Below are 11,323 nucleotides of genomic sequence, written 5' to 3' on the forward strand. Positions count from 1 at the left end.
TGTTGTAAAAGTATGGGAAAGTGCCTGGCCTCATGAATTTCTGCTCAGGCCATGGCAGAGTCCAAATAACTATTTGGGACACTTGGAAAAATGGAGATAAAGCGCATAAGGGAGCAGAGGAGACTTACTAAAAGGCAGGGTGCGCTCAGTGAGCAGCCAGACCAAAGAGTTCTCATCTTTAATATTTCCATTTCCCCTTCTAAACTTTTTCAGAGCTGTGAAAAATAATGAGAAAAAAATGTGTTTCCTTGAGACAAGCCCGCGCTATCAGCTAAGCAACCTCACATTCACTGCAGCTCTCCAAGTACTCTGGAATGCTTTTCAGCCCAGAGGATAATGGTATCAGACGAGCAGAAAAGCTGTCCTGTAAAAGACTGTTATTATGATTTCCAGCCTCAGAAGTTGGCTTAATCCAGCTGAGCACACACATGTTATTTAGAGAGGAGACGGCGCTCAGACGCGACTATCGGCGTTATCTTCGTTGCAAATGAAGAACTCAGCTGGTGAAAGGCAAGCTGCTTTTTTGTCCTCAGCCCTACAAACACCAGCTCTGCAGTGACTGAATGTGGGTCTGTTTGCACGGGTGTGCATCTGCCCCCAGCCCCACTCACCCCATTGCTACCCAATCCATCACAACGACAAGGGGTGCTCCCCACAATCCCACGAGCAGATCTGTGCACGCACACAGGGTAAATCATGACAGCAGGGGCTAATAGGGGGCTCCATGGCAAACCTCCCTGGCACGTTTCCATACAGGAGATGAGCGCAGGGGCCTTAAAATAAATCTGTCTTTCTAAAGCAGAGATGTGAAATGGAGGTTTGAGATCAAAGGCTGGGATTCTCACATTTTGCCAAGACAGACATATCCATTCACAAGATTGCGGTGTAACAAAATACTTGCTAATGAAGAGAATCATAATCTTATTATTAGCCTCAACCTACAACAGTGTGTCATTCAGGAGGGGGGTAGAACATGCCCTACTTTATGAAGTTGCACAGTGCGCTTCTCTCTGGATTTAACTAGCTGTGATGGTGTTTGTTTTCAGCAGCAGCCATGCCTGTTAATTTTTGATCAGGATCTGATGGCCAGTGATGGAAATCAACAGGATGGATGGGGCTGGGTTTAAGGATAGAAGCTGCAGGTGGGTATCCCCGGGATTTGTTCCTCAACCATTCTCTGCTTGTCCCCAGAGCCTTGGCGGAAGCTCAGCCTGTGCAATGCTGGGGGATTCCGTGGGGCAGCCGTCAAATGCGCTGCGCCCACACCTCAATCCAAATGCACTCTGCTGATTTCTTTGGCAAGAGCGTTCGTGCAGTTAAAAAAAAGAAAAAGAAAACCCTAATATATTTAAATAAATAAATAAAAGAATCAGTTTTTACTATTGCCGGCTGTAAAGGCACCTCTCCGCAGCAGCACAGAGCGGTACTCCCTGCCTGGACATTCCTCTTTCATCACTCTCCCGTTCTCCAGCGCTGCCCCTGGGCCCCAAATCTTCGCTCTCTCCTCCTCCCGGGGGTGCGGCCCGAAGGGAGCGGAGAGTCCTCTGTCCGGGCAGGGGCGGTGCGGGGGCCGGGCCGGGGCGGCGCTGCCCGGCGGGGAGAGGGGAGACCGGGACAGCCGCTATCGCAGCCATGGCCGAGGGTTCGGAGAAGGTACCCATCGCCCGAGCGGGGCCCGAAGACGTGGAGCAGGGCCTGCCGCCCGTGAGTGCCACAGGGATGGGCTGAATGAGATGGGCTGGGGAGGAATGGGATGGGATGATCTGGGACACAACAGAATGGATCAGGATGGGGCAGGGGTGGTTTGGGATGAGTGGGATTGGGATGGGATGAAATGGGATGGGGCAGGGAGGGTCTGCTTTGATAGGTATGGGATGGGTCAGGATAGAATAAGATGGGTTGGATCGGGATGGAATGGATTGGAATGGGTCAGATCAGATTGGGATGGGACTGTTTGGGATGAGATGAGTTGGAACGGGGTGAGATAGGGTGGGTTGGGTTCAGCTGGATCACAGTGGGACAGATCAGAACAGAATGTGTCAGGTTGGGATGGGTCAGATTGGAATAAATCAGGATGCAGTGGGTCAGATCACATTGGGATGGGACAAGATTCACCAGATCAGGACTGAATTGATGGGTTGAATTTAGACAAGGTGGGATGAGTTGGGATGGGATGAGTTGGGATGGGACCATCTGGGTTGGGATGGGACGAGACAGATTGGGTCAGGTCAGGATATGCTTGATCATAGATGGAAGGGTCGGGTGGGTCAGAACTGGTGGGTTGGGCTGGGACATGACAGCCATCACAGCTGGCTCAGGATAGGGACCCAAACTGGTCCAACCAGGTCGGGCTTCCTATTCCAGCGCTGTGCTCCCTGCAGGCGTACACGGCAGCAGTGCCCCCTCCAGGGCCAGGGCGGCTGCTGAAGGCAGGGGCCACAGTGCTCATCGCTGGGGCCCTTCTGCTGCTGGCTGGGGCCATCGGCGCCTTCTACTTCTGGAAAGCCACCGAGAGGCAGGTGAGCACGGCCAGCCTGGAACAGGCTGCAAGTAACACAGGGCACGGGCGGGAAACTTGCATTACAAAGTCAATAAGGAGGTCTTTAAGAAGGTCTTTTATTTTCTCCCATACTTTAAAAAACAAACAAAACAAAACAACCCCCCCCAATAATAATTATCTTGGTCTTGGGTATGGAGGCTCCTGGAAGCAGCGTTTCTTACTGAATGTGCAACATATCTCCAGGAGCACAGACGCTACATTGATTTCTGCTCACACATTCCCAGCACACTCCAAGCCCAGCCCCCTCCCCAGGGATTCATATCCTGGGCAAACTCCAGCCCTCAGGACAAAACCAGCATTGAAACACACACATTCCTTCCCCACACCACGGCATGCTCAGACCAAGTCCCACCTGGACCCCGACGTGTGCAGTGCTATATTTAACCCGTGATCAGCTCGCCCATTGGTGGGCTGTGAGATGGTGGATGCACGGAGGCATTTATGGTTAACAGCTGTGGAACAGCTTCTAAAGCCACGGTACGTTTTCTTATTTACATTTGCTGGGGTAGGTAAAAGACACCGTATGCAAAGAACAAAACTAAGAAGCTGCTGACCACTTTAAGAATCTACTTTCAGAAGCATCATGCCGTGTTAATACATAAATCTCACTTTCTGTTTACCTAAGTTTTGGTTGAAAACATATGTTAATCATGGTGGTGCCCATCTGAATTATAGATTGCTCTGTTAGCACGGTTTGGACCTTTGGGTTTACTTTGGAAGAAGATTTGCACAACTTCCAGCCATGCTGCAGTCCCATCAAGGAGGTCCTTGTGCAAGGCCTAGCAGCAGAGCGGAGCTCCCTGGGAGATACATTCATGCACGTAGCAATAATGCAGGTAGTCAGAGAAAGTACAAGGTTAAACACCAAAAAAACAGACAAGACACATCGCTGACCTCTAAGCCAGGCTGCAAATCTCATCCACCAGGCTCTTGAAAGGAGACAGGAGGCTGTGGGTGCCCCATCCCTGGAGGCATTCAAGGCCAGGCTGGATGTAGCTCTGGGCAGCCTGGTCTGGTGGTTGGCGACCCTGCACATAGCAGGGGGGTTGAAACTGGATGATCACTGTGGTCCTTTTCAACCCAGCCATTCAATGATTCTATGACACCCATGGGTACATAGGCTGCCAGGGACACAGTACATCAGCAGGACAATTTCCCCTTACATATTGCTCCATCCATCTGAATCCTGATTTGCAAAACATAGAACTATAGAACACCTTGAGTTGGAAGGGACCCGTAAGGATCATCAGGTTCAACTCCTGTCCTATCCATAGCTGTCATTAAGATTTGAAGTCAAATTCCAGGTTGACTGGGAAAGGTGGGAGGCATTTTTCCAAGGTGCCTCCAAGCTTGGGATTTGCAAGTGCTTAGGAAGCGACTCTACAAATCACATTCATAAAATAGCTTCAGGTAAACTTATTTATTGTAAATCTCTACGTTGTCTCATAACTGACAGCAGTAATAAAAGGTCCCAACTCTGGCTCAGCCCCGAGGAGGGAATGCTGCATGCATAGGTCTGGGTCTACGCACCATGTTCAAGTGGAGCCTGAGATAGTAGAGAACATGGGCCTGCATGCATATAATAGAGGAACCATAAATCTTTAGCACTTCCCTGAGTGAGGCTGAGGGAAGAAGAAGTTTATCTCCAGCTGTCAGTGTGAATTTTTTGTTACAGTGCTGCAAGGCTTTTCTTTTGGTTTTTGAGACTGAAACTAAGCTGCTCGTGTAGCACCTTTATCTGGACTGCACAAGAGAATGAAATAAACCCTCTGCAGAACGTGGTCATAGCAGTGATGGAGCACTGGCACAGGCTGCCCAGAGGTTGTGGGATCTCCTCCTTGGGGATCTCCCAGAGCCACCTGGACGTGGCCCTGGGCACCCTGCTCTGGGTGTCCCTGCTGGGGGCTGGGGCTGGAACAGAGGGACCCAGAGGGCCCTGACAACCTCAGCCATGCTGGGGTTCTGTGAGTAGGGTGATGACCATCGGATTGACCCACCATCTGGTTCAGGAAGAAGACATTGCACAGCGTTAGCGCGTTACTGCTCCGTTATCTATTCCAGGTGTACAATGTTCACTACACCATGAGCATTAATGGGAAAGTGCAGGACGGATCGATGGAAATAGATGCCGGAAACAACTTAGAGACATTCAAAACAGGAAGCGGGAGCGAAGAGGCTGTTGAAGTTCATGATTTCCAGATTGTAAGTCTTGTCACTGGGTCCCTCACACCCCTCTCTCCAGTGCCTACACCACACTGTCCCAGATGCTGGGAGGACTGCTCCCTGTTCTAGAAAGCAGAGGAAATCCAGCTCCATGGCTTCTCTATGAATACAAGCAAATCCAAGCCAGGAGACTGGGGACCCAGCTTGCCCAACAGCTGGAGTTCAGCTTTTACCATTCTCTAGCTAACATCACCATAGCAACATTAATAGCAGCTGAGTAAGGGCACGTGTAGCAAGCTCTCATTGTTCCTCTTCACTATTCCATGTCTGCACAAAGGCTCCAGCTCAACAGAGAGATGCTGAAGTCACATCACTGCCAGGTGTGCTGCTGGCTGACATAACAGCTGGGTCAGATCAGCTCTCTAAGCTTGGCTCCTGCCTACTAGGGCAGTAGTAGGGCTCAGTGAGAGCAAAGGGATGCTGCCAGATGGGTTTTGAGCTGAAAATGGATATAAGGGAGAAAGAAAGGCACTTCCAAAGGCCAAGCATTTACATTAGCATCCTTGGATTGATTGGCACAGCTCAGATGACTGCGTGCTCAGCCAGGACTTGGATTGAAGGGTAGATGTGGAGCTGGGGTACATGGTTCAGTGGGCGTGGTGGTGATGGGTCAATGGTTGGACAAGGTGATCTTAGTGGTCTTTTCCAACCTTCATGATCCTGTGATTCAGTAACGCTGAGATGCTCCCAGCACACTCTAGAATGTGTCCCAGAGTGCGCTGGTGTGTCTGTTTTTAAATAAGACTCAGTGTTCAGACTAGAAGCTCAGCAGCAACGTTGACTGGGGTAGCACAAAGGGTTTATGGGGCAGGGGGGCATGGAGGGCTGCACCCAAATGTCTGTCCTACTCCCTAGGGCATCACCGGCATCCGATTTGCTGGAGGACAGAAGTGTTACATCAAGGCCCAGCCCAAAGCTCGCGTGCCTGAGGTGGATGCCATGACCAAGGCCAGCCTGTCCTCTGACCTGGTAAGGGCTACTGGTATGGGGGGGGGGGGGGGGGGGATGAGCAAGGGGCCTTGGGGGCATGAGAAAAGGCCAGGCAGGAGGCTATGATGGGGAAGCATGGAGGAAGAAATGCAAACAGCAACAGGGATAGAGCCCAAGGGAATGCTTACTAACGCTAGAGCAACTCCACCCATCAAGGCTTGGGAAACGTTGAACACTATTGCAAAATTTCAGCTAACTCAGAAGAAATAACAGTAAACGTTAAGAATTGACCTACTTAGCCTGCATCAGTCTTCATTGTAGAGCACTGCGTTGACTAGATTTCACAGAACCTGCGTCACAAAAGCTGCAGTACTCACCCAGCTACCATGTAAACTTCTCCCATCTCATTCATACAAAGTCAGTTGCTTCAGGCCCTCCCCAGTTGCTTGACTTTTCTGGTTAGATAAATGACTGGTGTGGCAAAGCAGTGTTTATCTTCCCACTTCGGGGAAGTTCTCCCTCTGATAAGCACATACTTCTGAGTATTTACGGTGCTTCCTTACAACACCAATAGCCAACATTGCCTGTAAAAATGGCTGATGGAAATAAACTTGTGTAGATCCCCAAAGTCTGCCCGCTCTCAAGTCACGGGGGTTTCAAAACAGAAACAAAGGATATTTTTGCTTCAGAAACGTGGATTCTCTTATTTCTGATGCTGATAGAAACTTAAGGGTGAGGAAAAAAAAGAGAACCAAGAGCCGCTCTCAGTAGACAGATTGGATGGTGAACTTCAATGGCTTGAGACCTACAAAGAAATCAATAAACACATTAAAGGAACAACAACTTGACGGAATAAATTGATCTAGTCAGTTATGTAACGAGTTTCGATGACTTTTATGGAAGCAATTTAGAATTTTAACTTTGAAATCATACTGGTTTTCATGATTCACAAGTTGGTTTTCTCTTAATATTTCACTGTTGCTATAAAATACTTACACGTTTTATGTAAAATAATGCTTTGAACTAACGACTTTAAAGAATCAATCACTGGCATTTGCCTACATTACTTTGAAGATACAAACCAAAACCTGCAGGGTACACTTCAAAAAGGCAGGCTCCTTTAACTCGCACTTCAAGCTTTTGGTCAATTGAATTGCTTTTACTGAACAAGACCTTTAATCAGAGCCATCACGTTGACTTAAAACTGGAAGCTGCACCAGTTCTCGTACTGTAATCCTCTCCAAAACTTCCAAGCAAGACTTCTTTATTTTTTAACATCTATTGTAAACAGAGCTGTAGCTTAGGAGAACATCAGATGAGAGCAGGCATGACAGAAGAACGGGGGTCTCATTTTTGGCTGGCCTGTTTCACTGCTCATCCCTCAAAGCTGGTAGATGCTCACAGGTTTTTACTACTGAAATCCTGGCACTGGGGCCTGGAAGATCTCTCATATATAGAGAAAAAGTATTCTAAAAGAGAAAAGGGTGAAAACACAACCCCAGCAAAACCTGACAGCAGGTTGGCTCACTACAACCAGCTCACATCCATGAAATAAAGGTTGCGCAGCATTAGTTGCAGCTGATGATTACACAGTTTGATGCCCAAGAGTTAGCAGCAGGCAGGCACAAGGCCGCTCACCGAACTAGCAAAGGATTTGTGCTCTTCTGTTCGCAGGAAGATGAAATCATGCCTGTTAGATTTGACGAAAACTCTCTTATCTGGGTGGCTGCAGACGAGCCCATCAAGCACAACGGTTTCCTAAGCCCCAAAATTTTAGAGCTTTGCGGGGATCTTCCAATTTTCTGGCTTCGACCTACATATCCCAAAGGTAACGCTTCTTGTATTTCACAAGTACTAGAACCAAACTGCTCAGGCAGCTAGAACGCCACAGCTGGCCAAGGGCTGGGGACCAGCAAACTACTGGTCTGAGATCACGCCCTGCCATGTTCCCTATGCTTCTCCAGTAGATTTTGGTGGAGGGATCAGCTTGGCAACTTGATAGGTGGTGTTTGTGAGGTCCTGGAGGTGGACGTATGGCCAACAAACACAGCCACGCTTAGCAAAGGTGTTCAGGAGTTACCAGGGTGATGACAACTACTTCAGGTAGATTCCAGGCCTGGAAGGAGAAGAGTGGGCTTGAAAAATTTATTCCTCCTTGGTCCAACTAATTTGAAAACACCGAGGGGAAAAAAAAAGTATCATTTGAGAGCACCTGGGGATCCAAGCAAGCTACCATTATCTTCCATTTTCCTCATGACCTTGTGCTCTCTACTGGGTAACAAAAGAGCAGCATTAAAGCAGCTCCCACTGGGTTCACCACCTGGACTTGGGAACAGGGCACCAGTCTGCCACAAAAGCACTTATGATGGCTCTTGTGAGCACTGGCAGCTTCTGCTGAGGTAACATCAGTGACCACGTTGGAAGCCAAAAAGCATCTTCTTACACCCGCTTGGCTTCAAGGGAAGAAAGAGGGATCCCACTTCAGAATGGTATCAGTTGCTCCTAGCTTTTATTAAACACGCCACTGAAATCTGGATCTGTGGATAAATACAAAGATACATTCAAAATATGACTACTTCCTCAGATAAACAAAGAGAAAGGAGAGAAATGAAGAGAAATAAACGCCAGTCCGAGTCAAACTTTGACGCAGCTGCTGACGAAGAGGTGAACACCAGGTCCATCCCCACCCTGCTGACTCAAGAGCTTGGCCCCCAGTCCAACGAAACCGGGCCAATGCAGCAAGAAAGCGATCAAACTCTTAACCCAGACAACCCGTACAACGTGAGTATTTGCAACCAGAGGGCACAAGACTGTGGTGGACACGTAATATTAATGACATGGTTGGGTTTGTCTTTTATGTATTTAAATCTGCATGCTCGGCTCATTCCGTTTTTTTCTCCCCTAAGTACAGACCAGGGAAACATGTCTACATGAAAGTTCAAAAAGGTCTTCTCCCAGTCTTCTTCTCTCTCCCTCAGCCCTAGTGTTAACTAAGCTTCATCAAGATGAAGTGCTGGAGGTGGCAAGATCAAGAGGAGCTGATTACAAGTAGCTTTAGAAGGGCTCCAAGGCCCACTAAGAAGTACTGGAGGATGATATAAACTAGAAGCTGGTCTTGATCAGATAGCTGTACCCTAACATTTATCAGCAAAGCATGCATCTAGTAGCCAGGACCTATACCATGCTCTTTAACACAAAGCAGCATCGGACCCCTAGAGAAGAAAGTGGTAGTTTGAGTCTGGTTTCAAAGATATTAGGGGTTAAGCCAAAACATGGAATGATTTGGGTTGGAATGGACCTTAAAGCCCACCCAGCTCCAAGCCTGTGCTGTGAGCAGTGCCAGCCAGCAGCTCAGGCTGCTCAGGGCCCCAACTAACCTGGCCTTGAGTGCCTCCAGGGATGGGGCTTCTCTGGGCAGCTGCGCCAGCACTCATAGCAAAGAGTTTCCTCCTAAAATTAGACCTGCTGTCTCAGCCTGCTCTCCCCATCAGGAAGACAGGCTCTCTGGCAAGCAGGTGGAGGAGAACCTGCTCAAAGGCAGCAGTAGCACATGGAAGGTGACCACTGGGACATTTGTTGCTGCTCTCCAAGATGAGGAAGCGTACAGGAGCCATGCAGTAGGCAGCTTCTAGTCTAGTGCACCAGTGCCAGAGAATTTACACCCACCATTTGGTGCAGCAGGAGTAAGTCGCTTTAATACAACACTGTTACAAGATAAATGCCTCCTGCTTTGGAAATAAGTCTTGGCTTTGACTTGACATTTAGGCAACAGCAGGAGATCATTATGCTGTGACAGCATTCTGCCGAGCTGACATCCCTTAATTAAACTCAAATTAATCACTCCAAATAAAGTGGATCTAAACTGACTCTCATGAGGTCAGTAGAATAGCAATGGCTGTGGAATTCAGCTTCTCTTTGCATCCACTAACGTGAAGTCCGTGAGGCCCCACTTCCCTTTTTCTCTGGGAGCAGCAGCAGAGCAGTTGCTGCAGCTCCATTCTCCCAGCCAAAGGGATATATGCCAGAGCCACAGCTTCCAGCTCCCCACACTTCCTCCATCATCCTGCAGGGCAGGACTCACCTTCATTAGCAGTTACCCCACAGATGCCTGTAGCCAAGCTTTCCTTAGAGGCAGATTTGTTTAATTCCAAAGGACCATTAATTATGTTGTAGCTCTTTCCCCCAGGATGGAAGGAATCGTGCTCACAACTATTTCCCCTCCCCACTGCATAAAAGGGATTCCAGACAACGAGTTCACACTGCTGGCATCTAGACCCAAGGAGGGAAACTCAAGGGAACCAACATCCTTCCCTTGCTATCAGGTTGGGGAAGGACACTCCAAAGGCCTGAGCTCAACCAAGTGATCCCCAGCACCACACACCAGCCTGGAGTGGAGAATGTAGCCTCTGTGCCCCACCGCTGCAGTGTTGTCACTGGGTTCTGAGTGAAAAACACTCAGGGCCAGCTTAGATGCCAGCATCTGCTGGTTGCTGCTTTTCTCAAAGTGTCCTTGAAAAAAAAAAAAGAACAAGTTTAGCTTCAAAATTAGAATATTCAGTTTGTTTGGTGGTAGTTTGGGTTCATTCCTCCTCCCCCCCAAAAAAAAACCAAACAAACAGGGAAATGATTCTGAAGGGAGAAGGCAAAAGCAAGAGCCTGCTTTTAAATATTTCATGCACGCTGCGTTCCATGCAACTGCATACTGTCAGGTACAGAACAGGCAGAAATCCCACTGTCCACAAAGCAACTCAGCGTGGCACTGGGGGAAAAAAGCTGACAGAAAGACAAGGGAGAAATATTCTGAATTAAAAAAAACCCACACTAAAATATATATTAAAAAAGAACCATTAATAGTACAGCGTAAGCTGAGACGTGGTCATCAACATGAAAGACCCATATGACTATATTCAAGTCTTTGCCATTGGTAACGTTTATACCTTGGGGGTTTTAGTGCTGCTGGGTCTTTTGAGAAGGCTGAAGACTAATAATGAACTCCGTTAGAGCTCCCTGTTTTTTTTCTTACCATTTTCACGTGGGTAACTGCACTAATTCTACATCTCCACCAAGCACAGCGGAAGGGAAAAAGCAAGGCCAGCTAATGGCAGCGCTGTGCAGTTCAAAGCCAAGTTCTCAGAGCTGATAACCCTAACATTTTGTGTTTCAGCAACTGGAAGGTGAAGGGATGGCTTTTGACCCCATGCTGGATCACCTAGGAGTGTGCTGCATCGAGTGCAGGCGAAGTTACACGCAGTGCCAGAGGATCTGTGAGCCTCTGCTGGGCTACTACCCATGGCCATACAACTACCAGGGCTGCCGCACCGCCTGCCGTATCATCATGCCCTGCAGCTGGTGGGTGGCTCGCATCATGGGTGTCGTGTGAGAGAGCTTTGGGCTCCTGGAGGAAGCCAGCAGGAGTCTGACAATACCAAACTGATGAAAGACTACGACCAAAGCAGCAAGGCCAATCTTGGCTTCTAAATCCAAACACGTGTTACTGTGCTAAAAGCAAGGGCAGGTATTCTAAGTGTAAATAAACTCTTAAATTAAGGTGCTATTAGCTTTACCAATGATAAAGAGTCTACAAACAGGCACTGAATTCCAAACTAAGAA

At 48.3% G+C, this 11,323-nt stretch overlaps 1 protein-coding gene across 1 annotated transcript; it reads left to right on the forward strand.

Annotated features, from left to right (window-relative positions):
- The first annotated feature begins 1,617 nt into the window (after positions 1 to 1,617).
- On the forward strand, positions 1,618 to 11,093 carry CNMD (chondromodulin). The gene is made up of 7 exons (XM_072357386.1): positions 1,618 to 1,704; positions 2,382 to 2,519; positions 4,622 to 4,762; positions 5,639 to 5,752; positions 7,388 to 7,541; positions 8,298 to 8,494; positions 10,878 to 11,093. Exons 1-7 carry the CDS (start codon positions 1,633 to 1,635, stop codon positions 11,091 to 11,093), a joined length of 1,032 nt encoding a protein of 343 aa, XP_072213487.1. The 5' UTR covers positions 1,618 to 1,632.
- Positions 11,094 to 11,323: the final 230 nt, after the last annotated feature.

The sequence above is a fragment of the Excalfactoria chinensis genome, chromosome 1 (genome assembly GCF_039878825.1).
Source record: "Excalfactoria chinensis isolate bCotChi1 chromosome 1, bCotChi1.hap2, whole genome shotgun sequence".
NCBI classification, from domain to species: domain Eukaryota; kingdom Metazoa; phylum Chordata; class Aves; order Galliformes; family Phasianidae; genus Excalfactoria; species Excalfactoria chinensis.

What these genes read in the sequence shown, in the direction of transcription:
- CNMD (XM_072357386.1), top strand. Translation starts at nt 1,633, where the DNA reads ATGGCCGAGGGTTCGGAGAAGGTACCCATCGCCCGAGCGGGGCCCGAA. An exon ending in GGAAAGCCACCGAGAGGCAG is followed by an intron (nt 2,520 to 4,621) that starts GTGAGCACGGCC and finishes TATCTATTCCAG; the next exon opens with GTGTACAATGTTCACTACAC. An exon ending in AAGTTCATGATTTCCAGATT is followed by an intron (nt 4,763 to 5,638) that starts GTAAGTCTTGTC and finishes CCTACTCCCTAG; the next exon opens with GGCATCACCGGCATCCGATT.